At 47.0% G+C, this 26,058-nt stretch overlaps 1 protein-coding gene across 1 annotated transcript in view; it reads left to right on the top strand.

Moving 5' to 3' along the window:
- Positions 1–742: 742 nt before the first annotated feature.
- Mcoln2 (mucolipin TRP cation channel 2) overlaps positions 743–26,058 on the top strand; it is a 41,518-nt gene continuing 16,202 nt past the window's right edge. Inside the window, exons 1-7 of the mRNA XM_050160221.1 lie at positions 743–871; positions 13,907–14,066; positions 20,672–20,845; positions 21,229–21,382; positions 22,321–22,405; positions 22,500–22,596; positions 23,585–23,684. Of these exons, the coding sequence (XP_050016178.1) occupies positions 762–871; positions 13,907–14,066; positions 20,672–20,845; positions 21,229–21,382; positions 22,321–22,405; positions 22,500–22,596; positions 23,585–23,684 (880 nt within the window). The 5' untranslated portion in view covers positions 743–761. The remainder of the gene's footprint in view (positions 872–13,906; positions 14,067–20,671; positions 20,846–21,228; positions 21,383–22,320; positions 22,406–22,499; positions 22,597–23,584; positions 23,685–26,058) is intronic.

Genomic DNA, 26,058 nt, shown 5'->3' on the forward strand with positions numbered 1-26,058 from the left:
TTTTGCTCATCGGGCTCCTGTTGAAGTTCTGGGCCTGTTCTGTCCAAAACGTCCTGCCAGCTTCAGGTGGAGCACTGTAGTGTGGTTCACAAATGGAGGACAGTCGTGGTCTCAAAGCTCCAGGTTTCAGACAGCAAGGGGGAAGGGCAGGGTACCGCTGGCGTCTGCTGCTTTGGCTTTGCAGGGGTCGTGCAGACTCTGGCTGAAGAAGGTCCACCTTGCGTCTTGTTTTCCACGTGCTTGTCCAATACCTCTGTCACTGCTTGTCAGGGAATTATCAGAATAAAGACTCTGTAATGAAGAAACCCGTCCCCACGAACTTGTTGACTCCTAGGCGGAGGAACTGCAATGTATTTATCCCGTAGAACACAGTATGGGCACTTAACACGGCAGAATAGAACTGGCCAAAGGAACGGACAAGCCAGGCGTCGGTGGCACGTGTTTGTAATCCCAGTACTTAGGAGGCCGAGGTAGGAGGATCGGTCTGAGTTCGAGGCGAGTCCGGGCCACATAGCGCGCTCAAAAGAAATGCAGCAAATGTATAAAGGGGTCAGACACTTTCTTGGAGAGGTCAGGGAATGGATGAGGGCAGCGGGGTGGCGGAGGGAGAGCGGGCGGGGCGACCGGGGCGGGGTGGACAACGGGAGGCCTCTCAGCAGGCTCCCTGGGCGACTTCCCTTTATAAAGGGCGCCTCCTCCGCCTGCCTCCCGCAGACACCCACAGGCGGAGCTGGGTGTCAGAACTGTGGGGATCGAGGGGGATGGAGGCTTCGCACGTCGGTGGCGCTCGCGCCATGCCTGGAGGCGAGGAGACGCTGGACCTGCCTGCTTGGAACTGCGCCCTGGACCCGGCCTGGGACACCCACCACAGGTCTGTACTCCCCCGGGGCGCCACGTCTTGTGACCTCCTGGGTTCCAGCGTCATCTCCTTCCGGGACTGCCCCAGCTGCAGTGTCCCTGCGCCCACACCTGCTCCCGGTTCCACCTCCTGCCTCCGGCTCGCGGTCGCTTAGTTAAAGCTCTTCGCGACACTGGCAGAGCAGCTCCCGGGTCGCCCAGCTCTGGAGAAAGGCAGCGGCGGCCGGTGGGGACACGGGGGCGTGGCGGGAGAACAGGGCCACGCGTGGCGACCAGGGCTCACACATCCGCGGGGCCCCGGGGCTGCAATGAGAGCGCTGACTGCGAGGGTAAGAGGTTTTGGATACCTCCAGACTTCCAACTGGGGGATGCTGTCCCGAGGGTCGGGAGATGGGTGCGCAGTGGGTCCGCTTTCCAACTCCTTCTTGTTCCCCAGAGTCCTGCAACCTGACCGTTTCCCCAGGTAAAGGACCCGGAGAGAGATCAGATGTTTTCAGGTTAAAGTCCTGGTGAGGCTTTTTCTGGAGACAATATTCTGAAAGATCCTGGTTGGCTGAAGGATCCTGGTTGGCTTTACCGGAGCGTTCTTACTACCTTGGGCAGGCCCACGCTAACTGCTTGCACTTAGTTAAATAAGGCCGGGTTTTACATTCCGGAACAAACATGCCTTTTCTTAGGTGGGAGGGTTACGGTGTGGTCAACCCTGGTTTCCTCAGCTCTATGAAAAAGCGTTCAGTCAAGCCAGATGGCTCTGCCAAGTGGCCCCTCCTATGTGCCTAAACTTCTACAGCAGCTCAGTTGAGGTGAGGACAAAGTGGCCTTTGGCTCCTGCTTGCTGCTCTTAAGCAAATAGTGGTGGGATGTTAAAGTTTTCTAAGGCAGCCAGGAGCGGCTCCTGCCTTCCCAGCAGGGTGCTCTCCAGGTCAACAAGGAAAACTGAATCAGAAGGGAGCTTATTTGGTCTGGGATGATTGCCTGAGTGGAGAACTTTCTGCAAGGGTGGCATAGATTTCCCAGACCTTTGAAAGACCAATTTTGAATTATAAAACAACATTGGTGGGTTCTCAAGGACGGGGTTGGAGCCTCAACACCCAGGTAAAAGTACTTGGCGCCTGTAATCCTAAAGCTGGAGGGGCAGGCGACAGGAGGACCCCCAAAGTTCACTGGCCTGCCAGCCTCCCCTAATTTCAGAGCTCCAGACCAATGGGAGACCCTGTCTCAAAAGAGGTCTGCCTTGTTCCTGAAGATGGCTCACTAGGTTGTCCCCACATGCACAACACGTGTGCACACATGTGCTCGTACACAAATACATATGCATCCCTGAAAAAAATGGTGCAGCTTTGACAACTGTAACAAGTTGTGAAAGTCACATCAAAATGGCCAGTGTCATACAATCTGTAAACTCCTCTCTGAAAGTAAAGGAGTTTATTTTATTTTATTTGAGACAAGGTTTCTCTGTAGCTTTGGTGCCTGTCCCGGAACTAGCTCTTATAGACGAGGCTGGCCTCAAACTCGCAGAGATCCACCTGCCTCTGCCTCCTGAGTGCTGGGATTAAAGATGTGCGCCACCACCGCCCAGCAAGGAGTTTATTTTTAATATGTCACACGAGCAGAAGTGTACCCACTTCTCTGTCTTCTCCCTTAATGCACTGTCCTTGAAACCAAGGACCAAATACCTGTAGATTTATGGGCTCACACCTCTGTCTGGCCTGGAAAATGTCTGTGCTCATGTTGGGTGTGAAGCATAGCCTTCAGTTTTATTTTTGTTTGACATTGTTTTTCCCAGCACATTTCGTTCAGGGCTTGAATGGTTTTTGACATACTCTGTGTCCTCAGAAGCTGTGTACATTGCTGAAGGACACAGACTAAATGTTTGTGGAAACCATTTTTGAAGGCTTGCAGATGTGACATATACCATAGGCAGGTGTCTGGCTGTCCAATACGGGTGGGGAGACAAGACGGTTGCTGTAAACTGAGAACGGAAGTGGGGTGGTACAAGAGGTGGAAAAATCGCCTGTGGTGCAAACTCGGGCATTGTGTGTACAAGGGACGAAGAATACAGCTCTCTCTAAGTGGGCTATGAGCTCTGCCATGTCAGGTGCCGCTCACAGCATCCACGACATTCTAAGCCAACAGCACGTAACCAGGACAGTTGGATAGGCTTTCCTGGTAGAGTCTGAATTGTGCCAAGATTTTTGCTTGTCTTCCTCTTTCAATCCCAAGAGATGTTAAACACCTGCCCGCCTGAACTTTTGCCCTGCACACCTTTCTCATTCAACCTTCCTGAACCAGGTCTTGCAGCCAGGATCTGTTTAAAAAGAAAAGCACCTTTTGTGTGCTTTTCCTCCAGGATCAAGGCTTTCCCATCTCCTCTATCAAGGAGGGTGATATATATAATGTCCCAACACTGAAGTCTGCCAACAAAGGGAAGACTTGGAAGACACTCACGTGGAGCTGAGAGTCACGGATGCGCAGTTAGAAGCCAGTCTCCCTGCTCCATGGCTCCCGTCAGTGACATGAAACCTAAATTCAGATTGTTTTTGAAACTTAGTGGGGGAAAAAAAAAAAAAAAAGCTGACAACCAGGTGTCTTCTTGTGGTTAACATTTGTGAGTAAAAACAGTTGCCAAAGAAAACCAATTTGGCCCTAAGCACTAAAGCGAGCCTTCTTTGCTGGGCCTTTAGAGTTGTCATTTCTGAGGAGAGAAATGACTCTTCAGAGGGCCCGTGTGTCCACCACAGAGAAAAGTAACTTAATTCCCAGAAGTAGCTACTTTTAACATTTATTTTCATTTGTGTGTGTCTGTGTGTCTGCGTGTATGTGTGTGTCTGTGTGTATGTGTGTGTATGTGTGTGTCTGTGTGTGTCTGTGTGTGTCTGTGTGTATGTGTGTGTCTGTGTGTGTCTGTGTGTATGTGTGTGTCTGTGTGTATGTGTGTGTCTGTGTGTATGCTGTGCATGTAAGTGCCCATGGGGGCCAGAGAGGGGCTGCTTATCCCTTGGAGCTGGAGTAACAGGTGATTGTGAACTCTGAAGGGAATGCCAGGATCCATACTCGGGTCCCCTGGAATAGCAATGAGCACTTTTAACCTTGGAACCCACTGCCCCAGCCCCAGCCACTTAAACAAGCAGAATACAATGTTCTACTCAGTGTGGAGTATGCCCATCTGTGTTCACTTGCTTCTGCCGCCACTTGGACTTCCCCTCTGATGTCTTATCTGACCTGTCTACAGCAGAACCCTTGTTCTGTTTTGAGCCTGGTCCCAGGCTCCCTGGTCCTGAACTCTTTCTTCTTGATGAGGGAAGACTGCTTTGTAGGCACAGGTGTCCAACTTCCTTTCCTCTCAGATGGCTGATTTCATCTCTTCTCTTTCAAAAATTGTCTTTTTTTCCTCTTTCTTTCTTTGAAATACGTCTTCATGATTTCAGTTAAAAATTTCTGCGGGGTAGTCATTAGTAACTCTTGAGGCCAGCGATTCTGGAACATCGTCTTCAGTGTCCTAATTTTTGAAGACACATGGTTTAAATGGTGGACTTTATAAAAAAAAATCCTATTACCCATGGCACATTTCCAAGAGGTGTGGCCCACCGAGAGACTGGCAGACTGGGTAAGCAGGACATTGGAGCCGTATGCTTGTTGAAAACTTCAGAAAAGAAAAGGTTAGATGGGCTGGCGAGATGGCTCAGAGGTTAAGAGCACAGACTACTTTTTTCGGAGGTCCTGAGTTCAATTCCCAGCAACCACATGGTGGCTCACAACCATCTGTAATGAGATCTGGTGCCCTCTTCTGGCCTGCAGGCATGGAGGCTGAACACTGTACATAATAAATAAATAATTTTTTTTTTTAAAAGAAAAGGATAGCAAGGGCTTGCCATCGTTGCTGCCTTTGTCCTCAGCGGTCAGAGCCCATTCTCCTGAGAAGAGGAGACTGACTCCCTCCTCCTGTGGCCCCAGGAACGGATTCTTCCTTATGTTTGCAGAAAGAGTGCGGCCTGTTGAGAATAAGCACTTTGAACATGTGTGGCTCTACTTCTGCATTCCTGGAAGTCTGGGGCATTGAGGAGAATGGCGGGGTGGTTTCATAAGAACTCAGTGGCCCAGCTGTCTTCAGGGAAATCCTGAAAATTCTGCGTGTCCATCTTCTGTTGAGAGCACTCGTGGGCAACGGAAAGTCCCTTCGGTGTTCTTCCAGGGCTCTTCCTGAGGGATCCGAGCCACCACGTGACTTATCTGTACAGAGATATTTTTAATAGCCTCCTTGACTTGGGCAACGGTTAACTTCTCTGTCTGTGGGACTGGGGACTGGCCATCTGACCCTTGTCCTGGGGCCCTCAGGGCCACCACTGAGGGACTTCATATTCACCCTTTCTTCCACTTGCTCCTCCCACTCAGCACACGTGAGAAAAGGGCAAGGGAGTACCTGGTTCCCTGATACATGTTAGACACCCTACTTTGACCTTAGGTTATTTACCTTCTGATAGTAACTAAATAATTCAATGTTACCAACATTGTAGAAAAGAGAGAAAACATGAGGAAAATTAAGATTCCCTGGGAAACATTTCCCAGAGGTCTTGTGGGCAGGCAATGCTTTTTCATGTTTGTTTGCTAGTTCTAGATGTTTTAAAAGGGTGAAATATGGGGAGCCAACTTTGGACACACACACTAACATTTAAAAAATAATGAGATTATACTGTGTTTATTTTATAATCAAAATGTAACAATGTAACATAGGCATTTTCCCCGGCTCACAGTCTCAAGTCTGGATTCAGTGAATAGTTTATAGATATTTTAATAGATAGCAGTTACAAAATTTGCAGAAAAACACATAAAGCCTTGGTTCCTTGATCATACAAACACTCATAGAAAAAGAACAGATTGGCTGTTAGTACTTCCATTTTTCCCAACAGAGTTTCCCCTGGATGCATAAGTGTTAAGCTGGATTTGTGCCAACCTGATTGCTATAGCAACCTGTTGCTGCTCTCCAGACCCTTTGCCTGTAACTGCACTGGGCTGTCTTTTTCTTATTAATAGTTTGGGCTATTAGGAACCCAGCACCTATTAACTACTAACAGCAGTAAGCTTCTGGATGCTTCAGTATCATGCAGACCTTATCTGAGTCTGCCTTTTGGCTCTGCTCGTGTGTGTGACTGCACGTTTGCATGTGTGTGGATGCGCATGGGTGTGTCGGCCTGCAGCTGGCATCAGTGTCTTCCTCAGTCACGCTATCCTTTTTGTTTATGGAGACAGAGTCTCTCATTAAAACTGGGGCATTCCAGCTAGCCAGCTTATCTAGTTAACCTAGGGGCCCCCAATTCTGCTTCCAGTGCGCTGGAACTACAGAGGACACTCACACCTGCCTGGCTTTTGCCTGCTTCTGGGGTCTGAACACTGAACCCCCACTTGCTCAGGGAGTACTTTCTCCTCTGAGCCATCTGTCCAGCCCATTGTTTTTTCACTCATTGAAGTGTTAAACTTCTGACGGTGTTGTCTATCAGTGGCTTCCATGCCTTCTGAGGTTTGCTGTACTTAGAGATACACATTAAATTATTTGTCTATATTCTATATCTGATGTATTCACTGATTTTATTTTTTATACAAGCATCTCTTTGTTCTTTTTGTTGTTGTTGGGTTTGTGTGTGTGGGGTTGTTTTTTTTTTTTTTTTTTTTTGTATTCTGTATCTGAAAAGACTCTGGCCCAAAGAGCAGATCATCAGAACATCATGGTGGTAACTTATCAAGCTGATTCAAAAAAAAAAAAAAAAACCCCAGGAGTAGCAAGTAAAAGAATAAAACAAGGCAACAATTCTATCAGCAAATTGGGCACCTAGACCACCTAGAACCTTCTAGTCATCTTGGCTAAGTATGACTTTAATATTTCATTCAGTTGGTCATTCTAACATTTTCAATTTTCTATTGTTACATAGTGTTTATTACTGTTGCTATGGTTTGATTTTAAAGGGCACCGACTGAGGAAAAACTTATGTAGCCAGAATCATGGCCTCATCCATTGATTCATTTAGCTTCTTTCAAGCCATATTCACTGAATACCTACTGTGTTAGGGAGTCTGCCGTATGCTCCAGATACGGTGCAGCAGGGCTTAAGGAAGCTCTTACAAGGAAAACCAGTTGTGATATTGAATCGGAGGAAAGTAAAGGTTACAATAAGGAACCGAGGGGTGACATGAGCCTCTCTAGCTGACTGTAAACCCAGCTGTTTGGGAGGCTGAGGCAGGAGGATCTCTAGTTCAAGACCTGCTTGGGTAATGGTGAGTTTAAGTCTAGTGTGGACAACTTAGTGAGACCCAGAGGCAAAGTAAAAAGTAAAAGGGGGTAAGGAGTCTAGTCTGTGGCTGAGTCCTTGCTTGGCGTGTTTAAGGTCCAAGGTCTGGTGCGCAGTCCTGCAAGGAAAACCCCCAAAGGCCTCTGTAAAACCATACCCACCCCCACTCCCCACCCCCACCCCCCCGAGCTGAGAAACTCCAAGGACAGGAAGGATCCAGAAATGCAAAGAGCTGGGGAAACACCAGGTGCAGACTCCCAGGTAGGGGGAATATTCCAGAGCCAGAAGTGACTGGACGGGGCGCAGTGAGGAAACAGGGTGAGCGTGAGCATGGGAGAAGTGAACTGCAATCTCGTAAGCAATGCCCGGAAGTGGTAGGAGGCTCAGCGCTCATTCTGAGAGGAGCAGAAAGTCCCAGAGGTGATTTCAGCCGGAAATGCCGGATTCAGGAAACGAGCTGAAATCAATTTAAAGGTAATTAAGCCGGTCTCTAGCACTGCCCTCTAGCTGTGATGTGGTGCACTGGGGGGAAGCCACGTCTGGGATCAAGTAAGGGAGAAGATGCTCAGGGAGGGGCTGTAGCAGGAGTCAGGAGCACTGAGAATGAGACCTTAAGAAATGCAAACTCGAGTGTCAAGAAGGAAAAACAGACGTCTCGGTAAAAAAAACAAGATTTTTGTATTGCGGCCAGTCTTGAGCTCCAGGTGCCTAACTTGCCTCCTTGGCAGCATGAGGAGATAGCAACAGGCCACTTCTAAGTCAGTCTGTCATTAGACCCATCCTGTCACTTTTGTCAGGCAGAGTAAGGGTCACCCAAGTAATTCAAAACAATAGCAGCGTGGACTGGTCCCATCTCTGCCAGCAGGAGGCCATCATGCACCTGGTGCCTGCATTTTCAGAAGCAAAGGTCAAGAGCCTTTGCCTCAGTCCCACAATGAAATTGGGTTTACGATCTCGATACAGCTAAGCATCATGGAAATAGCTTTTCAACACATCAGGCTTCCATGCACTTGGTTCAGTAAAGCTAGAATTGCCCTCAGTCACATGGTAACCCTGAGCCCAATCATCACATGGTCCCGGTTAATCACGGCAGGGTAGGCTTGCTAAGGAGCCAGTGCAGCCGTGGCCTGCTTCCCTTTTCTTCCCACCACCTGACCAGCCCATCTGCATCCTCAAGCATTTGCTCAACCATTGTCTGGCCAAGTTTCTTTTCTGTTTCACATCTTATTTTAACGCTGATGGGTACTGTGTTTACCTCACCTTTGGTAATTTGGTCCTCGACCATGTTATTTAGTAAGCTTATCGAAATCCAGGGGTTAGGAATACGGCTCAGTCAGTAAAGGGCTTGCTACATAAGCATGAGGACCGGAGCTCAGTCCTTAGAATCTCTCCAAAAGCCAGGTGTGGTGGCTCCAGACTATGATCCTAGTGTTGGGGAGACAGACACAGGAAGATCTTAGGATTCTCTGGCCAGCTAGTCTAGTCTAATCTGTGAAGCCCGGCTTCAGTGAGAGGTGTTTTCCCCTCCACCATCTTAGTGAGGGAGACACCTGATGCCAACCTCGGGCTTCCATGTGTGCATACATATGTGTGTGTACACACAGAGATATACACACATGTACACACAGTGAGGATCATGCATTTCCTTTGACTTAATTAAACTGTTAGTGTGTAAGTGCTGTAATTGTCTTGATCGGTTTCTCGCCGTAGCAGTGTGTGGTTGCTGCGGTTAATGGGCTGGCGTCATCAGACCTGCACAGATTCCCGTGCCTCAAGCCGCGTTAGAGCCGTTCTTTCCTCCACTCTTGGGAAAGTTTCGCCTATTTTCTGAACCTGTTGCTGATTGTTACCGTCGCTGGTGAGAGTCGCGGCATTCCTCCAGCCTTCTGACCTTGTTCGTGCTTATGAAGGGGTGACTGCAGTTTCAGGCCCCTGGCGCCCGTCTCCCAGCTGGTATTCCCCACCAGGGAGTGCTGGGAACCTGTCTGTCAAGCGAATGAATGAGTTTATCCTGACATATCGCCCGCTCTTCTTTTTCTTTTTAGTTTTTCTGTCGCTTTCTTTGCTTTACATAAACCCCTCTATCGTTGCTACAGTGAAGCCTGTACCTTTACAATAAATACCTTTACCTACTAGGCGGCCAGGCAAAACTACAAACTGAGAAGAGAGGAGCAAGGTAGTATGTTCAGGGAAGTCTCAATAACTCACACATTTAAACTTTTCCTTTGAGATGCTAGAATTTTTGGACCCAAATACCATTTACTTTTCTTCAAAGTTTAGATGTTTTAAAATCTAAGTCAGATTCATCTTGAGCATCCATTACGTCCCCAACCTTTTGTTCTGTGTTTCTGCCACCTGTTCCGGCCACTCATTCTTTCCTACGGTTTGCAGGTTGAGCGGCTCGGGGGGTGGAGGGTGCTTTGAAGGAGAGTTAAGCACATTCAGTCCTTTCCAGTATTAGGAACATTGTGACTCCTAGTGGGTTAAGGAACAGGTCTGGAAAGACATAGTAGTTTAGATAAGTCCTGACAAGTTTTACTTGCATTCTCTGCTACCTCTTACTGTCTTGGTATTTCAAAACTTTGTTGCTTTTGCTATCATTTTCTGGCTTTGCCTGAGGCTTCTGAGTGTGTGTGTGTGTGTGTGTGTGTGTGCATGTATGAGTCTGTGAGTGTGTGTGCATTGTGTGAGTGAGTGTGTGTGCACATGTGTGTCTGTTAGTGTGTGTGCGCATGTGAGTCTGTAGTGTGTGTGTGTGTGCATGTGAGTGTGTGTGCATGTGTGATTCTGTGAGTGTGTGTGAGCGTGTATGTGAGAATGTATTTGTGTGTGTGCATGTGTGTGTGTAATATGTCTTGGGGATGCCTCTGGTCTCTGCTCCCCTGGAAATGAGAGTACAGCATTCATCACCATGATTGGCACTTTCCTGTAGGCTCTAGGAAATCGGACTCAGTTCTGCTTACAAGGCAAGCGCATTACCCACTATGCCATTCTGTGTGTGTGTGTGTGTGTGTGTGTGTGTGTGTAGGGTTCTAAGGATCTAGTACACACCTCTTCGCGTTTATTCAATGAAAAGCGTATCATGGGATGTCAGCACACATCCTTTAGACTAAAGTGACTGTGGTTGTTTTTAAAGTTGTCACTCACACACCCTCAAGAGCCCCTAGTCATCTTCTCTGGCCTCTAAAACTCCTTTGTGAGGACGCTGTTTGTTCTCAAGCTCAGGGAAGACAATGCTAGGTCCCTCCACCTTCCTAGTCAAGTGCCTCCGTAGTATTGACACCTGTGAATTATGACCATGGTGGGGTTCTCCTTGCTCTCTGAACCCTTCACCTCACGGTCAGAACTTTGTGTCTGGAGTCACGGGTACCCCGTGGTGCAACCCTCAATCACCTACTTAACAATGATGTGTTCCCAAGTCTCACCTGCTGGAGCTTGAGCACGTGACCTTCGAGGAACCTACTCATCCCACGTCCTGTCCCAGCACCCAGCCCACAGAGTGATTATTCAGTCAGTTAGGCTAAGGAGCTTCCAATAGCATGCTCAAGGCAAACATATATGTAAAGTCTTTCTTGAGATAGTCTGTAGCTCAGGCTGGCCTGGAACATACTATGTAGTTCAGGCTGGACTGGAACTCACTGTTTAGCTCAGGTTGGCCTAGAAGTCCGTAAAACCCTCTTGTCTCAGTTTGTGGAGTGTTACAATCATAGACATAAGCCACCTCGTCCAACTTTGTCTTTTGAAATGAGACTCATTTAGTGGCTGGTTTCTCATTATTAAAAAGTAGTTTTTTATTAAAGTTTATCTTCTAGATATTTTACCCATGCTGTATGGCATTCAAGGCTACTTTCTTTTTCTTTTAACTTTGTTTTTATGTGTATAGGTGTTTTACCTGCATATGTGTGCAGTAGCTGCAGAGGCTAGGGGAGGACATTGGATCCCCTAAGGCAGCCATTAGCCACCCTATGGATGCTGGGAATTGAACCCAGGCCCTCTGAAGAGCAGTCAGTGCTGTTAACCACTGAGCTATCTCTCCACTCTCAGCAAGGCCCTTTTCTCAGCTTTACAGTACTAAGGCATGCAGTGGTGCATGCTCGGTTTCTGCTACATTCTAAGCTCTTTTGTTACTCAATTGCCATTAGTCTGGTTCTGTTTATTCAGGCGCTGGCCATACCTTATAAGTTACATGTTAGATTGTCCCAGGTCCCTGGAGGCTCATCCACTGCATATCTCAGGACACAGAAGGCAGCTCCAGTTCAGACTCAAGCAACTCAACACTCTGAAGTACCCCAGTCACCTAGGTTTGAGTCCCACTGCTCTATGGCTAGTGTGTCTGGGGATGTGGTTGTGTTTTCATTTCCCCTTTCTTAGGAAATAGGACATGGAGTCAGTCTGGTCTGTGGGGTAGCCTTAGGAGTGCTTTCTCAGCCTACTTCCCGAGAGGGAAGGGCTTTGGGGTACATATCTGCAAGAGAGGAGAATCTGCTGCCAGCTCAGGGTGACACACACACACACACACACACACACACACACACACAACAAGTCCCAGAGTGTGTGAGTGGCATTTGGCAATAGCTGTAGAAGCAGGTGAGATAGCCTAGGAGCTGCCTACTGTTAGACCCTCCAGTCTTTACGGGTCCTCTCCATCCACCTTTGATCAGCATGGACCTTCAGTAGGAACTATTTTCTCCATGTCTTTCTCTGTCCTGGCTGGTTTTCTGTCAACTTGACACAAGCTAGAGTCATCAGAGAGGAAGGAGACTCAGTTGAGGACATACCTCTATTAGATCCAGCTGCAGGAAATTTTCTCCTTAGTGATCAGTGGGGGCAGGCCCAGATCTTTGTGGGTGGTGCCATCCCTAGGCTGGTGATTCTGGGTTCTAAAAGAAAGCCGCTGAGCAAGCCAGGAAAAACAAGCCAGTAAGCAGCACCCCTCCATGGCCTCTGCATCAGCTCCTGCCTCCAGGTTCCTGCCCTGCTTGAGTTCCTGTCCTGACTTCCTTCAGTGGTTAAGGGCAATGTGGAAGGATAAACTGAATAAAACCTTTCCTCCCCAGCTCACGTAATGGTCATGGAGTTTCTTCACAGCAGCAGAAACCCCAGCTACCTCACTCTCCCTCTCATCTTTTCTCCCTTCACTTTTCTTTTAACCTTCCCCCTTTCCTCCTCTCCCCCCTCTCCCTCCCTCCCTTCCTTTCTCTATCCTTTCCTTCCTGTCTTCCTTCAAAAACTTCCTTCATTTCTTATCTCCTTTTAAAATTTCTGGTAGGATGGTTCTAGCTAACCTAGTGTACCAATCTTAGAAATGACATTATAGTCAGGTGCTGGTGGCACATGCCTTCAATCCCAGCACTCGGGAGGCAGAGGCAGGCAAATCTCTGTGAGTTCGAGACCAGCCTGGTCTGCAAGAGCTAGTTCCAGGACAAGCTCCAAAACTACAGAGAAACCCTGTCTTGAAAAACCAAAAAAAAAAAAAAAAAAAAATCAATTTAGAAACAGAAAACCAGGGTGAGCAATATGGCTCCGTAGGTAAAGGTAATCGCTGTGGAAGACCGGAGTTCAGCCCCACATAGAGGTGGAAGGAGAGAACTGGCTCCGTGCATTTGTCTTCTGACCGCTCACGCACACCGTGATGTTCATACCCACCCTATCATGTCTTTCAGCTTCTTTTAAAGTTTTAGTCCAGGTAGACAGCCCAGATCGTAGTTGTATAGGGTGTTATTTAAATAGGAAGGCCAAGCTCACAGCACAGCCCATCCGTTTAGTCTACGACCTCTGATCTGTGTCTACTCTGACCCAACAGGAGAACTATATCACAACAGTCCAGTCGTGATCATGCTGATTACATTCTACTGCTAAATATATCTTACACATTGTTCTGTTATGCTATATATATAAAATTTAGATTAATTTTCTATTGTACATGTTCTATGCTACATTATCTCTTAGCAAAATTCATGTTTTTAGCGTTAATAATTTCTATATGCCCAGCATATTTTGTACTCCTCACCTTGGAGACTTAGCCATCAGTTATGGTCATGGTTCCATGGCCACCTCTCATTGGTTGTCTCTGGCCTTGATGATCACGTGTCCAGCCATAAGTTTGGAGTTGATGAGCCAAGTTGACAAGAATATAGCTGGGGGTAAGCAGAGAGCTGCTATCCTAGCTCTCTCAAGCGGTTTATATTCTGGTATTAAATATTTATTCTTAGACAATTTCGTGCATGTATATAATATATTACTATAACATCCATCCCCCGCCACTCTCTCTTCTGGAATCTTGTAATCTTTGATATTTATCCATAACTGGGGGACATAATTCTTCTCAGAGTTATAGGATAAAGATTTTCTAAATCCTTAACGATTTAATTCTGTCGATTTATATAAAATGCCAGTCATTTCCAACCCAAAGTGTCATGTTGATTTCCCTTTTGTGGTTTTTGGAACAGCACACTCTCACACACAGAAACTCACATTTTCACACTCTTCTCCCACCCATCCACCTACACTCTTAACAACAGGAGACATAGGAAACGCCAGGCAAAGCTTTTGATTCTGACAACAGGCATTTTGAGTGAGATGGGTCGTTTTGTGCAAAGGCAGGTCACAAAGGAGTGGAGCCCCCTTCCGATTTCCCGAGACAAGAGGTCACTGGTCTGAGAGTTCCGTGTCTGGGAACAGGTGACGTCTGTGACCAGGAAGTGTAGGCCAGGAGCGCTGGGAGAGACAGGCTGTTCCCGGGTGTTTAAAAACTGTCTTCTGTGGCAGAAGCGCGATGGCGTCTCTTGATTCTGAGGTGAAGGAAGAGCGTCTGAGGGAAGACCTGAGGTTCTACTTCATGAGCCCCTGTGAGAAATACAGAGCCAGACGCCAGATCCCATGGAAGCTGGGCTTGCAGATTCTGAAGATAGTCATGGTGACCACACAGGTAACTCACACAATGACTCCTCCCTTCCCCGAGATCCAACCATCTCCACCTGTTCTGTTCTTGCTTGTTTATCTGCAAGACTCACATGAACTGAAGTTCATGAGACTGAAATTAAGTCTCCTCGGAGGGCAGAGGACAGAGAGTAGGCCGAAGTTCAGTTCAGAAGACCTGGTTTCAGTAAGAGTTCGTGAGGCCATGTCTCCACAGGAGCTGTAAAAAAAAGAAGATCCATGTTGAAGGGGTTTCTTAATCTTCTCACCCCAATCCATGTGAGGTGCACAGGCTGCCGAGGAGTTCTCAAGAATCCATCTTACAGTATCTAATATGTTTTTCAAAGTCTTCAGACATAGAAAACGCTGTTTCCTTAATCAGAAGCGTTGTGCCCCCATGAAAGTGTTAACTACAGGCACTATCAAGAATGTCTGAGTGTTGCATTGGACCTTGATCTAAGGTCGTCCTGCTGATCAGTTATCACCAGAACTGGAACGGCCGTCAGCGCGGTCATCCAGCTGTTGAGCTGTGGCTTTGACCTCATCTGTGGGTGACTTCTCCCGAGGCGACTGCAGTTGAACATACGTGTCTGAAAAGAAAACAGTACTGATTTGGAGTCTTTAGCTCTAATGTACATAAACTACTGGTACCATCAATCCAAAAAAGATGATTTTTCTGAAATACAACATAAAAAATGTAAGGAATGCCTCCATGTGGAAATGAGGGGACCTCGGCTGTGATTACAGCTGCAACTTGACTCTGAGTTTGTTCAGGAGTCTTCAGGTTGGATAATGTGCTGTCCCAGCTCATCCAGAAAAGCAAGTCACGGGGCTGAAGAGATGGCTCTGAGGCTAGGAACACTGGCATCCAGAGACCTGAGTTCAGTTTCCAGCACACACCGTGGCTCATACTTATAACTCCAGACCTAGAGTATCTGATGCCATCTTCTGGATTCCGTAGACACGAGGCATACATGTGGTGTACAGGCAAAACACTCAAATGCATTAATATAATAAAACAACATAAAAGTAATTAAAAGAGAGAAAGGCAAGCAGTCGCTTCAGAAGACGTAAGACCCTGCACGCCCAGGGTGCAGGGGTGTGGTTAACAGGATGCATCGGTTGCCCGTTTCCATTCTTGGTCTTCAAGTTTAGTTTTGGTGACCTATAAATTAGAGTCTTCTTCATTGTATCTTAAAAGGCAAAGAAATGATTTAGTTGATTATTTACCAGTTTTCTATCTTGCTTAAACTTTGATGTTTTAATCTAGTACTGTTGTTAAAATTGTAACTGCTGTAGGCATAAGAAAATCATTGCCATCTTAACTTAGTTTTTCTTTTTAGTCTGGTTACTATTGAATCACGTTAACTTCCCTCTTCAAAATGTTACCTGCCTATGCTTTTCCCATTCTCAGCATTCCCCCAGCGTAGTTTCTTATTTCTGATTTAGGTTCGTTTTAATTTTTATTTACACGTTTGTGAGTATGCACATATGAGTGCAGTACCTGGATAGACCAGAGAGGGCGTCAGATCTCCTGGAGTGGGAATTAAACCTGGTGTGAGTGCTGTGAACCAAACTCTGGTCCTCTGCCAAAGCAGCCAGTGCTTTTAGCCACTGAGCCATCTTTCCATCCACACTTATCTCAGATTTCAGAAACAGAAGAAACATCTCATTTGCAGGGCACTGAGTCGAGACACACTATGTTACCTACACTGCTGCTGATAGCTCACGGGTTAATGGTTGCCACGGCAACCGTGAGGAGGGTCTTAGGCATGGTTACTCAGTTTATCCTTTCTGCAACCCTGTGAATTGGGCTCCGTTAGAATCCCCTTTTCATGGACGAAGAAACTGGGACAAAGGGGTTTAAAAATTTGGTGCCACGCAGAGCTGGGGTTTGAGCCCAGCCAGGCTCCAAAGCCTGCACTCTTGTTCTCTTTTGGTACCTTGTGCTGGATACAGGCTTTGTCTTCTTGGTTTGCAGGTAGGAAGACCGGCCAGTGGGCCAGACTGCTTCAAAGTTCGTCTTGAACAAGTCCCAGTCTCTTCAAATGCTGTTATCATCTTATTTTTACTTTGTTATTTTATATGATTGAGTGATTCGTCTGGGTGCCACATGTGTGCAGTGCCTCCGGGGTCTAGGAGAAGGTGTCAGATTCCCTGGGGCTGGAGTTGCAGAAGTTGATAGCTACCATGTGGTTGCTTGTGGGATGAACCTGAGCCTGGGTCCTCTGGGAGAGCAGCCAGTGCTCGTAACTCTAACTGCAGCCCAATCCTACTGTTCTTTCTTAGGAAAGTGTAGACTTCATTCTCCTCCTGCTCAGGAATTCTACTGTGGGTGAGTGCACACGGATGTCAGAGGTCATCTTGAGTGTCATTCCTCGGGGGTCCTGAGACAGGGTCTCTTCTAGGCCTGGAGCTTCAGCGAGTTTGTTAGGGTAACTAGCCATCAAGATAGGGGAATTCCCTTGTTTCTCCCAATTTGCTATCACAGGGATTCCACACACACATCCTCCTATGCCCAGCATTTTACATAGGTTCTGGGGATTGAACCAAGACCATCAGACTCACAAGGCAAGCAATTCACAAACCACTGCTCAGGAAGTTCTGAAAAGTGCTTCTTTTCCCAGAAGACAACTATGAATTTATAGTACAGAATTCATAGATTCCCAGCATCTTCCTCACCCTCTGTCCAGGGAGGTTTCATCTACGGCCTCCTGTCCAGATGCCAGCCGGAACAGCCTGGTGTTTATCACTGACGTTTGTACCTCTCTGCCCAGAGTGGTCCTTTTCCTCTTCACTCTGCAGGTGTGATTTGAAGACTCGCTCCCCCATTGTGTAATGTCCCTCTCTCTGCTCTGCTGTAGGCATCTCTTATTTTACTTTTTATAATAAACAAATTCTGGGAACTGGTATTTGCTCTTTGTGTGGATTTCTGTTTCTCTCCTAATATAATCCTGTAAGTTACAACCTACTCCTGCCTCAGTCTTATTCCCATGTGGCATCTATCTATCTATCTATCTATCTATCTATCTATCTATCTATCTATCATCTATCTATCTATCATCTATCTATCTATCATCTATCTATCTATCTATCTATCTATTATCTATCTATCTATCTATCATCTATCTAGTTGTGGATGGCTTGGTCACTTCTTACATCATCCCACCTTTCCTGCCTTCTCATTCTCTGTCTCTTCCTAATCCAGTGAGTCTGAAGATCACAGGATTAGGAAAAATTTAGAAAGAAAAAAGAAGCTAGCTCTGTGTTCGGCAATAACTTATGACCTCAGGGAAGGCGTCCGCCTTCTTTCCTGAGTTCCAGTCTTTCTATGCTGTACAACAGTCGGAGTGACATCTTGCTCTACTGGGCATAGTATGCTTTCTCCTACGTTGATTTTATAACGAGGACTTTGATTCCCAGCTTTTCCAGACTACAGTAAATGAGTATTGTGTGTGTGTGTGTGTTGTATCTTGTTCATGGCAAATTTTGGCATTTAACGGTGGTATGGGATGTAGTTTCTTGCTGCCACTTTTTGAGAATAAAGTCATTTAGTCGACACCATCCTCCCTTGCTCCTGCTGCTTAGGCAAAGCTGGTTCTGTCAAGGCCAGAGACTACACAATTTCCCTCTCATAATGGTCTCTCCTAAGAGTTTTGGCAATTTCAGCCCTTACTTGATGATGCTGGACTGTGCATAGAGACATTGGCTTTTTTCTTGGAACAAGAGAACTGGGAAAAATTCCTGTTCTTCATCCTAGATGGAAGTGGTACTAGGAAGACATCACAGTGTCACCATCTCTTCATCTCAGAATTGTGTTGATGGCTTTAAGTTTAAATAAGGCCATGGCTTTCGATATCAACAAATCATGTGCCCCATTTGCGATCAGTTTGTCAGTTCCTTCCTCAGACACTTTGTGTGCCTTCGACTTCACTACGAGGGTGGGAAGGGAGGGTCTCACAGCCCCGTGTCTAGAGTCAGGTGGCAGCCTTTTCTGTAAGAGCGTGGCAAGTGGCTGAGAGGTTAAACAGATCCTAGCATCAGGAAGAACAGCGTTTAGACCCTTAGACACTTTCCAGATGTTTGTGCCTGACTATATGGCTGAACATCAGGTGACACATGTGTGCAATGGTGCTACATTCATCAGGTGACTCTGTTTGATGGTGACACTCGGGTCACTGTCCAACTGTCACCCGTTCCCCTTCTGACTCAATGGTGCTATGTAAACAAACAAACAAACAAACAAAGCCTCCTCCTCGTGGAGTCCAGTTTAATAGGTGAATTACATGAAGTCATTATACACTTTTTTTTTTTTAAAAAATTACAATGCTTGGTACTCTGTGATGAGTCATTACTCAGCACTGTGGACAACCTTTCTCTCGCTCCACTCCAGCTTGGGGAAGAACCACTCTATACACGATGATTAAAGAGTTTCATCCAAGGGGCTACTGCTCAGGCTGTCCGGAGATAGCTGGCCTCTTTCAAATCTTCCAAACACTCATGTGTGTTGCTTCCCTAGTTTATAGTTTTAGCTTTTAGAAAACAACCCAACCCTTGCTGACATCCCTTGCAGGGGACGTCAGTATTGAACGTCATCATTTAGCTGGAGAACTTGGCTTTTAGGTTGCTTGATTTTCAGCACAGGTTGGAATAGGCTTGGGGTATCTTCTCTGCTGGTTTTCTTAGAATAGCTGTTTCTGATAATTGCTTAATCATTGGTATTTGAGGAATTCGGTGTGGTGACATTAAGTTATTAAAGAGTATCATCTGTAGACATGCTCAAGCAATGGTTGCTTCTATAATTCTGAAAAGTCTAGCACTAAATCCTCTCCTATGAGAAGTCTCCCAGAGACCTTTTAAAGTTTTCAGTGGAAAGGCTTTGTTTATGTGGTGTTATAAAGAGCTTTGGAGCCAAGCTCAACGTCCATTCTAGCTATGAGGCTGGGGGCCATTTCATGAATGCTAATGCAGTTAACATCAGTGTAAAGTGCGGGCTGAGCATGGTGATAGCAAGGGCTGGTTGTCGTGGCGGACGGGGTACTGCAAATGCACCTGTCAGTGATGGGGGGGGCTATGGCAGTTGCTGAAAACACGGGGACTCCTGCTGTTAACTATCCAGTCTTTAAAAATCAACGCACATTCTCATATTCAGCACCGATTGGATTCACCAAGACATACTAAAAACCCAACCAGACAAAATACAAAAGTTAAAACTGTCAGCCACTGGGAAGTCCTTATGCGGATTTTGTCAGTCTCATGATTTATACATCGATGTGTGTATATAGCATGCTGAGGAACACCGGATATGACAGAACCGTAGGGGTCACCCAGTCCTCTTTCCTGATTTCACACACGAGACACAGCTCAAGGTTCCACGATGATTCACTGGAATCGTCACTGCGAGGAAACATTCTTGGTTTGTAAGACTGCTTGGGGAAGTGGGGAAGGTGTGGGAGAGAGAAGCTTGCTGAGGTTTCCTTTACCACAGCCGCCTGTGTGTCAGTGTGTTTGTGTGTGGAGCCTTGATCTGGAGCACGCTATGTGGGACAGAATACAGGGGTAAAGACGTGCACTGCAGGCATGCATGTGTACACGTGTGTGTGTGTGTGTGTGTGTGTGTATGCACGAGAGGGGGGATCAAGCCTGTGTGATGTGTTTGTGTGTGTGTATGTATGGGGGGGTCAAGCCTCTGTGTGTGTGTGTGTGTGTGTGTGTGTGTGTAGTTTTGGATGAGAGTGTGCTCTATGTGACAGAGTGCAGGGATGAAGGCTTGCTCTGCAGGCATGTGCACATATGCACAATGTGTGTGAAGAGGGATCATGCCTGTGTGGTAGTGTGTGCATGGTCATAACATGTGCAGCTTCCTGGCTTCTTATGAACCTGTGGCGATAGCTGTTTTTCCTATTGAAGGAGTCTAAGAGGAAACTGTAGCTCTTGATGAAGAGAGTCTTTGAGTATTTGACTTTATGTCAGCAAATAAATGATTTGGGGAGGGGGGGATGTTGAGGCAGGATCTCATTATATGACCTGGCTGGCCTTGAACTCACAGCAATCCTTCTTCCTTTGCTCCCTGCATGTTGGCATTGCAGGAATGGTCACTATCCCCACCAGCAAGTGATTTTTAAGGGGGCAGACACCCTAAAGGACAGAAAATATCCAGGAGCAAAGTCCTGGGTGTGGTTTCAACTGTCGTTTCTATGAGTCATTTCTTCTTCCCTGCTTGCTGAGACACAGAAGCACGTGACAGTCCTGTCTGTCTGAGGCACGACAGGCTAAAGAACCCCAGAGAAAGCCTTAGGACAGACAGGGTGGGAGAAGCCTTAGGGCTGTTTCTTCATCTCAAAGTCCTGCCTGGCACATCCCAGCATCGTTCTCTGGGGTGCTGAGTCCCAACACACTCTTATACTGGGAGTTGTTGATCCAATGCAATGGGCGATTCTCTTTCAGGCTTGTGTTTTTTTAATAGTGTTGCTCTTAATGTGTAAATCAAGGAATGGATATTTTTCCTCAGATGCTTAGCGATGAAAATTGATAAGAATTGATAACAATCAGCACCAGCCATTTTCTTTCCCTGGTAAATGGTTAAAAACCACATGCCTGTGTTTTCTTTTGCAGCTTGTCCGCTTTGGCTTAGGCAACCAGCTGGTGGTGGCTTTTAAAGAAGACAACACTCTTGCTTTTAAGCATCTGTTCTTGAAAGGATTTTCCGGAGTTGATGAAGATGATTATAGCTGCAGCGTATACACTCAAGAGGACGCCTATGAGAGCATCTTCTTTGCTATGAAGCAGGCGAGTGTTCTAAATGTCCTACTTTTAAACACTACAGTGTGTCTTGTTAAGCTCTGGCAACTGCCTGGAGGCCAGTAAGGCTCACAGGGTAGAGCTGAGGAACCTCAGTGTGAGACACAGTCTGAGAGACGAGCAAGGCCTTGGTTTCGGCTGGGAGGAGGTTGCGAGTATCCCTGAGGGTGTTGCTTTGGTGTGGCGTTCGATGAGGCAGCGTGTCCCTGTTCAACTGAAGAAAACAACCGTGTGCTGTGTTGAACTGGACAGGGGTCCCCCCAAAGGCGTTGTATAAGCAATAAAAGTAGCTACAGTTGTATTCCATACGGTAGGACTTGTGGTTTTTTAAGAACTCGTGTATTTATTTAACTGTGTTTTTATAAAAACAGTATCGCCATCTAAAGAACATTTCCCTGGCAACCCTTGGCTATGGAGAGAATGAGGACAGCAGAACTGGCTTGAAATTCTGTAAGCAGCACTACAAGACAGGCGCCACGGTTCCTCCTAACGAGACCCTGAATATTGACAGTGACATCGAGACAGGTAACAGCGGTGGCCGTCGCGTCATGTGACTTTGTCATTTCCTGTGATGAGCAAAATGGCTCCCGTGTGCTGGCAACTCAGTGGGACTCAGAGGAGCAGGCTCTCTCTGGCCCCTGGGCTGTCGCCTTCCACAGTTGCCGCCCAAGGCTTTGGCTCAGGAAACCACACGTTCCTGGTGATGGGAAGGGAGCGCTGTTTTGGTCTGTCTCTTCGAACATCTTAAAATTCTGCAGTGTGTGCTCTTAACCATGTATCCTCTGCCCCCACTTCCCAAGGTCTGGGACCAAGGGTGCGCACTGCTATACCGCTCTATCATTTATAAAATACGCAGTGGTCTTCATAGGCTAATTGAGGTTGGTGATTATCATCCCTTCCCTTAGGAGACTGCTTGACTAAAAACGTCCCAGCTCACCATGCAGTCACTTGGAGCTGCTCTGTTAAGAATGTAGGTGAGCACACAGTGTGTGCTTTAAGAATGTAGAAGAGTAGGTGAGCACACAGTGTGTAAGAATGTAGAAGAGTAGGTGAGCACACAGTGTGTGCTTTAAGAATGTAGAATAGGTGGCACTTGCCACCCATGCTCTTCTGATTGCTATGTTCTAAAGAAAAGAACATCTTCTCTTTCCTCAGAGCTGGTCGAGGTTATGCATCTGGGGAAAGAATGTCACACGGTTGTTGGGTCCTTCCCAGGGTATTGTAGCAGGAGGCATCTGAAGCCTGCTTCTTCCTGAGACTGCCAATGTTGCCACCGTCCCTGACTAAAAGTGGCCCCTGCCAGATTCTCCACTGAAGGGTTACTGTGCTCCATGTTGTTGGTGTTTTCTGGCAGATGTTTTGAGATGTTTAGAGGGTCCTGCTTCTCCTAACAAGGCTGCTGTATGCACCTAAGCATCATGTTCTTGCGGGAAGTGACCATTTCCGGTCTGTCTTTGCTCTAGACTGCATTCACCTAGACCTCCAAGTGCTGGACAAGGAGCCCGAGGGCTGGACACAGACTGCCTTCTTCAGGCTGGATTTTTACCGGTAAACACAACATGAGGTCTCAGTCCCCAGGAGAGGAGGCCGGGGGTGGACAGTAGCCTCGTCACACTGACGGATATGCCTCTTACTTATTCAGGCTCGTGCAAGTTGATATCTCCTTTGCCCTCAGAGGAATTGACCTACAGGCAATTCACTCCCGAGAGGTACCGGACTGTTACAGCTTTCGGAACACGGCAAGTGTCTTTGTCTTACGGTGACCTCCGTCTGGTTTGTTCCCTATGGCTTCTGTAGAAGAAGATAAACCTGAAGCCTGCTGCACTGGTCTCATCTAGAGACTGTTTCATGTAAAGATGGAGCCAGGCCTTTCCAACTCCCTAAAACCGTTTTCCTGGACTGGGAAGGTGGCTCCCATGAGGATGCGAGTTCAGATCCCTGGCACCTACAGAAACACTTTACCCTGCAGTTCTTACCACTAAAAGAAAATTGTGAAGAAATTCTCCTAGTTGGCTTCAGCTGTCAGCTTGACACAGCCCACGGTGACCTGAGGGAGTGTCCACAAGAGGACCTCAGGGGAGAGTTTTTTCTTGGCGGCTGATTGATGTAGGAAAGCCCCTCCCACTGTGGGCAGCACCATCTCTGGGCAGGTGGTCCTGGGCTGTATAAGGAAGCAGGCTGAAGCCTGGCGGTGGTGGCGCACGCCTTTAATCCCAGCACTTGGGAGGCAGAGGCAGGCGGATCTCTGTGAGTTTGAGACCAGCCTGGTCTATAAGAGCTAGTTCCAGGACAGGCTCCAAAACCACAGAGAAACCCTGTCTCGAAAAACCAAAACCAAAAAAAAAAAAAAAAAAAAAAAAAAAAAAGATCCACAAAAAAAAAAAAAAAAAAAAAAAAAAAAACACAAAAAAAAAAAAAAAAAAAAAAAAAAAAAAAAAAAAAAAAAAAAAAAAAAAAGACAGCAGGCTGAATGAAGGCTGTGAGCAGCCTTCCTCTGACGTGACTCAGTGATGGAGTGCGACCTGGAATTATTAGCTGAAATATCCTCGGGCTGCCTAAGGCCTTCACAGCGACAGCTGCTAGAGCAGAACCCATACGCTGGGGACATTTCCATTGCTAAGATCTCTGTATCAGTGTTCCATCCTGGGGCTGCTGACTTTCCTGAGTGGTTGACCTGAAAGCTCCCACCTCCCAATCGGACTATAACCTCTCAATTTCTGCCTCTAGATTACCTTCGACAACACAGCCCACAGCGGAAAAATAAGGATCTATTTTAACAGCGAGGCCAACATAGAAGAATGTAAAGCCATGAATATATCTGGATCTAGTAAGTGTGTTGTGCAACCTGCCCTTTGTGTGTTACAGGGTGGCTTGGGGTTCGTGTGATTGTTGTAGATGGCGGTGGGAAGAAAGTCCCATAAAAAAAAAAAGCTTAAAACACCAGTCTCGAGACGTCTGTCCAAGTCAGCAAGTGTTTATTGCTTCTCTGGAAGACTTATCATGAGTCAGTGGCTTAAGGGATCAGTCTCTGCAGCCAGATGGCCTGTGCTCACCATTCTGTTTCTGTTCGCGGTGTCTGGGGGCTTAGACCTATGTCTTGGCCTCTCTGTCTTAGAATTCTCTACAAAGCAGCAGCAATGACTGTGTTTGCTGAGGGCACTGGCACTCAGTGCTGAGAGGGGAAATCATCAGAGTTGCTGGGCTCTAATGGAGGAGGAAAAGCCACAGTGAGGGAGAGGGACCAGATCTCTAGTGTGTTGTGCTTAGGGTCGGTGTGGACATATGAGTGGTCTGAGGAAGCGGGTACTTTGACCAGGGCCGAGGGGGAATCGTAAAATGGTCTTTGGAGAAGGCATGTTTTTGACCCAAGCCTTGGACAGCAGAGAAGAGTCAAGACCCAGAGCAGAGAGAGCAGCCTGAATAAACATGGGGACAGTTCCTCAGTTACCTCATGGTCCATGTGCCCAAAGTGGCCCTGATGAGCTAGGTGTGATGTCACGTACCTGCGAGCCCAGCACCATGGAGGAAGAGGCAGGGAGATTTCAAGTTCAAGGCCAGCCTAGGTTACACAGGGGTTCCTGTTCCAAAAGAAGAAGGGAGAAGGAAAGCCTAGGCCCTGTGGATCCCGTTTGGGTTGTTCAGTGGTCAGGGCGCTGTCTCTGAAAGGTCACCATTGAGAGTCGGCAAACTTTGTTTAAATGAGTTCCCCTTTGACCAGACAACCAGAAACATGAAACAGGAGACACATGGTCTCTACCCTAACAGTGGACCGTTACTTCTCAGTTGTACAACGACTGATGATGATTTTGAAGTCTTCTCTTCCTTTTCTAGCCTTGGCTTCAGTTGTTCCTAAAGGAAACACACAGTTTAAGGTTTGGATAAAATGGTTTCCTATCCCCAGCAGACACTCCCTCATCACAGATCACCACCAAGCAAAGCTGCAGCTGTGTCCTGGCAAAAGAAGTCACCTTGGTCATATTTAAAATGTGATTTTCAATAGTCACCACGAGGGTCAAAGTGCTTCACAGCTCCCCAGGCATCCCCAGACCATGGCTCCTTCTTGATAACTGGGGCTCCCCCCCCACCTGTGCACAGAGGGGGGCTCTAGCTCCCCCTGGTGGTCAATGTAGAGAAACGCAGGCCATGCAGAGCTGAGTGAAAAAACGGTTAAAATATGCTATTCCTACAGCCATGTCTTAAGAAACTTGACCTCGTCACCAGGAAAAGACGCATTTAAGATAAAGTGAAGGGTTGGGAAATCATTAAAAAGCTGAGGTTTAGAAACCAGTTTGGGAGATGGTTTATGTTCTCTCTTTCATCTGAAGCTGTGTGGTGGATTGAGAAGCCCTACCTGAGAGACGAGACCAGAGGCGACATCTGGTGGGCTCTGGCTGCTATTTCCCAAGTGTTCTGCTGCTCCTTCCCGCTCACTCAGCATCTGGGCTGCTTGCTTCCCTTGTTATCAACCACGTTTACCCACATCTCCTCAAAGTTCAGGCAACGGCCCCTTTCACAGGCGGACCTCATCTGCTACCTGATAACCATTTTCCCTAAAAATGTGCTTCTGGTCTCCACCAGTCTGAGTTTGTAACGAGCCCCATGAGGTGAGCGGGTCTCCCAGCCATGGGGGTGTGTGTGTGATAGTGTTTACTTACTGCTGGACGGGAGTTAACGCATTTGGATAGCCCTGAGCCAGTGTCTCTCAGGCAGACAGAGGTAGAGCATCTAGACACATCACATGTTTGGGAGCATGGGATGAGCAGGGTGTGGGGTTTACCCACTCAGAGTGGTGGTGCATATTTCTGAACCAATGTTTTCCAAAGCCAGTTTTGGAAGCTGCTTCTACAAGATATTTCTACAAAATAGTTTCAGTGGGGGGTAAGAAATCAGTGGCTGCTGGATGCTGCCAACACTCGGGAGGCTGAGGCAGGAGAATTTCTACTAGTTCATATTCAGCAACTGTATTTGTCTTAGATACTTTTCTATTGCTGTGTGAACACCATGATCAAGATGACTTGGTGACTTTCTAGAAGGTGACTTAGAGAAGGGAGAGTCGTTTGAGCCTGTGGCTCTGAGGGCTAAGAGTCTATCGTGGCAGGCAGACATGGAGCAGTCAGCTGAGAGCTCACAGCTCGACCCACAACAGGAAGTGCTGGGTATGGCCTGGGAGGAGGGATGCTGAGAAATGCCAGCATCTCCAT

This window comes from Alexandromys fortis, unplaced genomic scaffold (assembly GCF_014885135.2).
Source record: "Alexandromys fortis isolate MF-2015 unplaced genomic scaffold, M_Fortis_MF-2015_v1.1 scaffold_124, whole genome shotgun sequence".
NCBI classification, from domain to species: domain Eukaryota; kingdom Metazoa; phylum Chordata; class Mammalia; order Rodentia; family Cricetidae; genus Alexandromys; species Alexandromys fortis.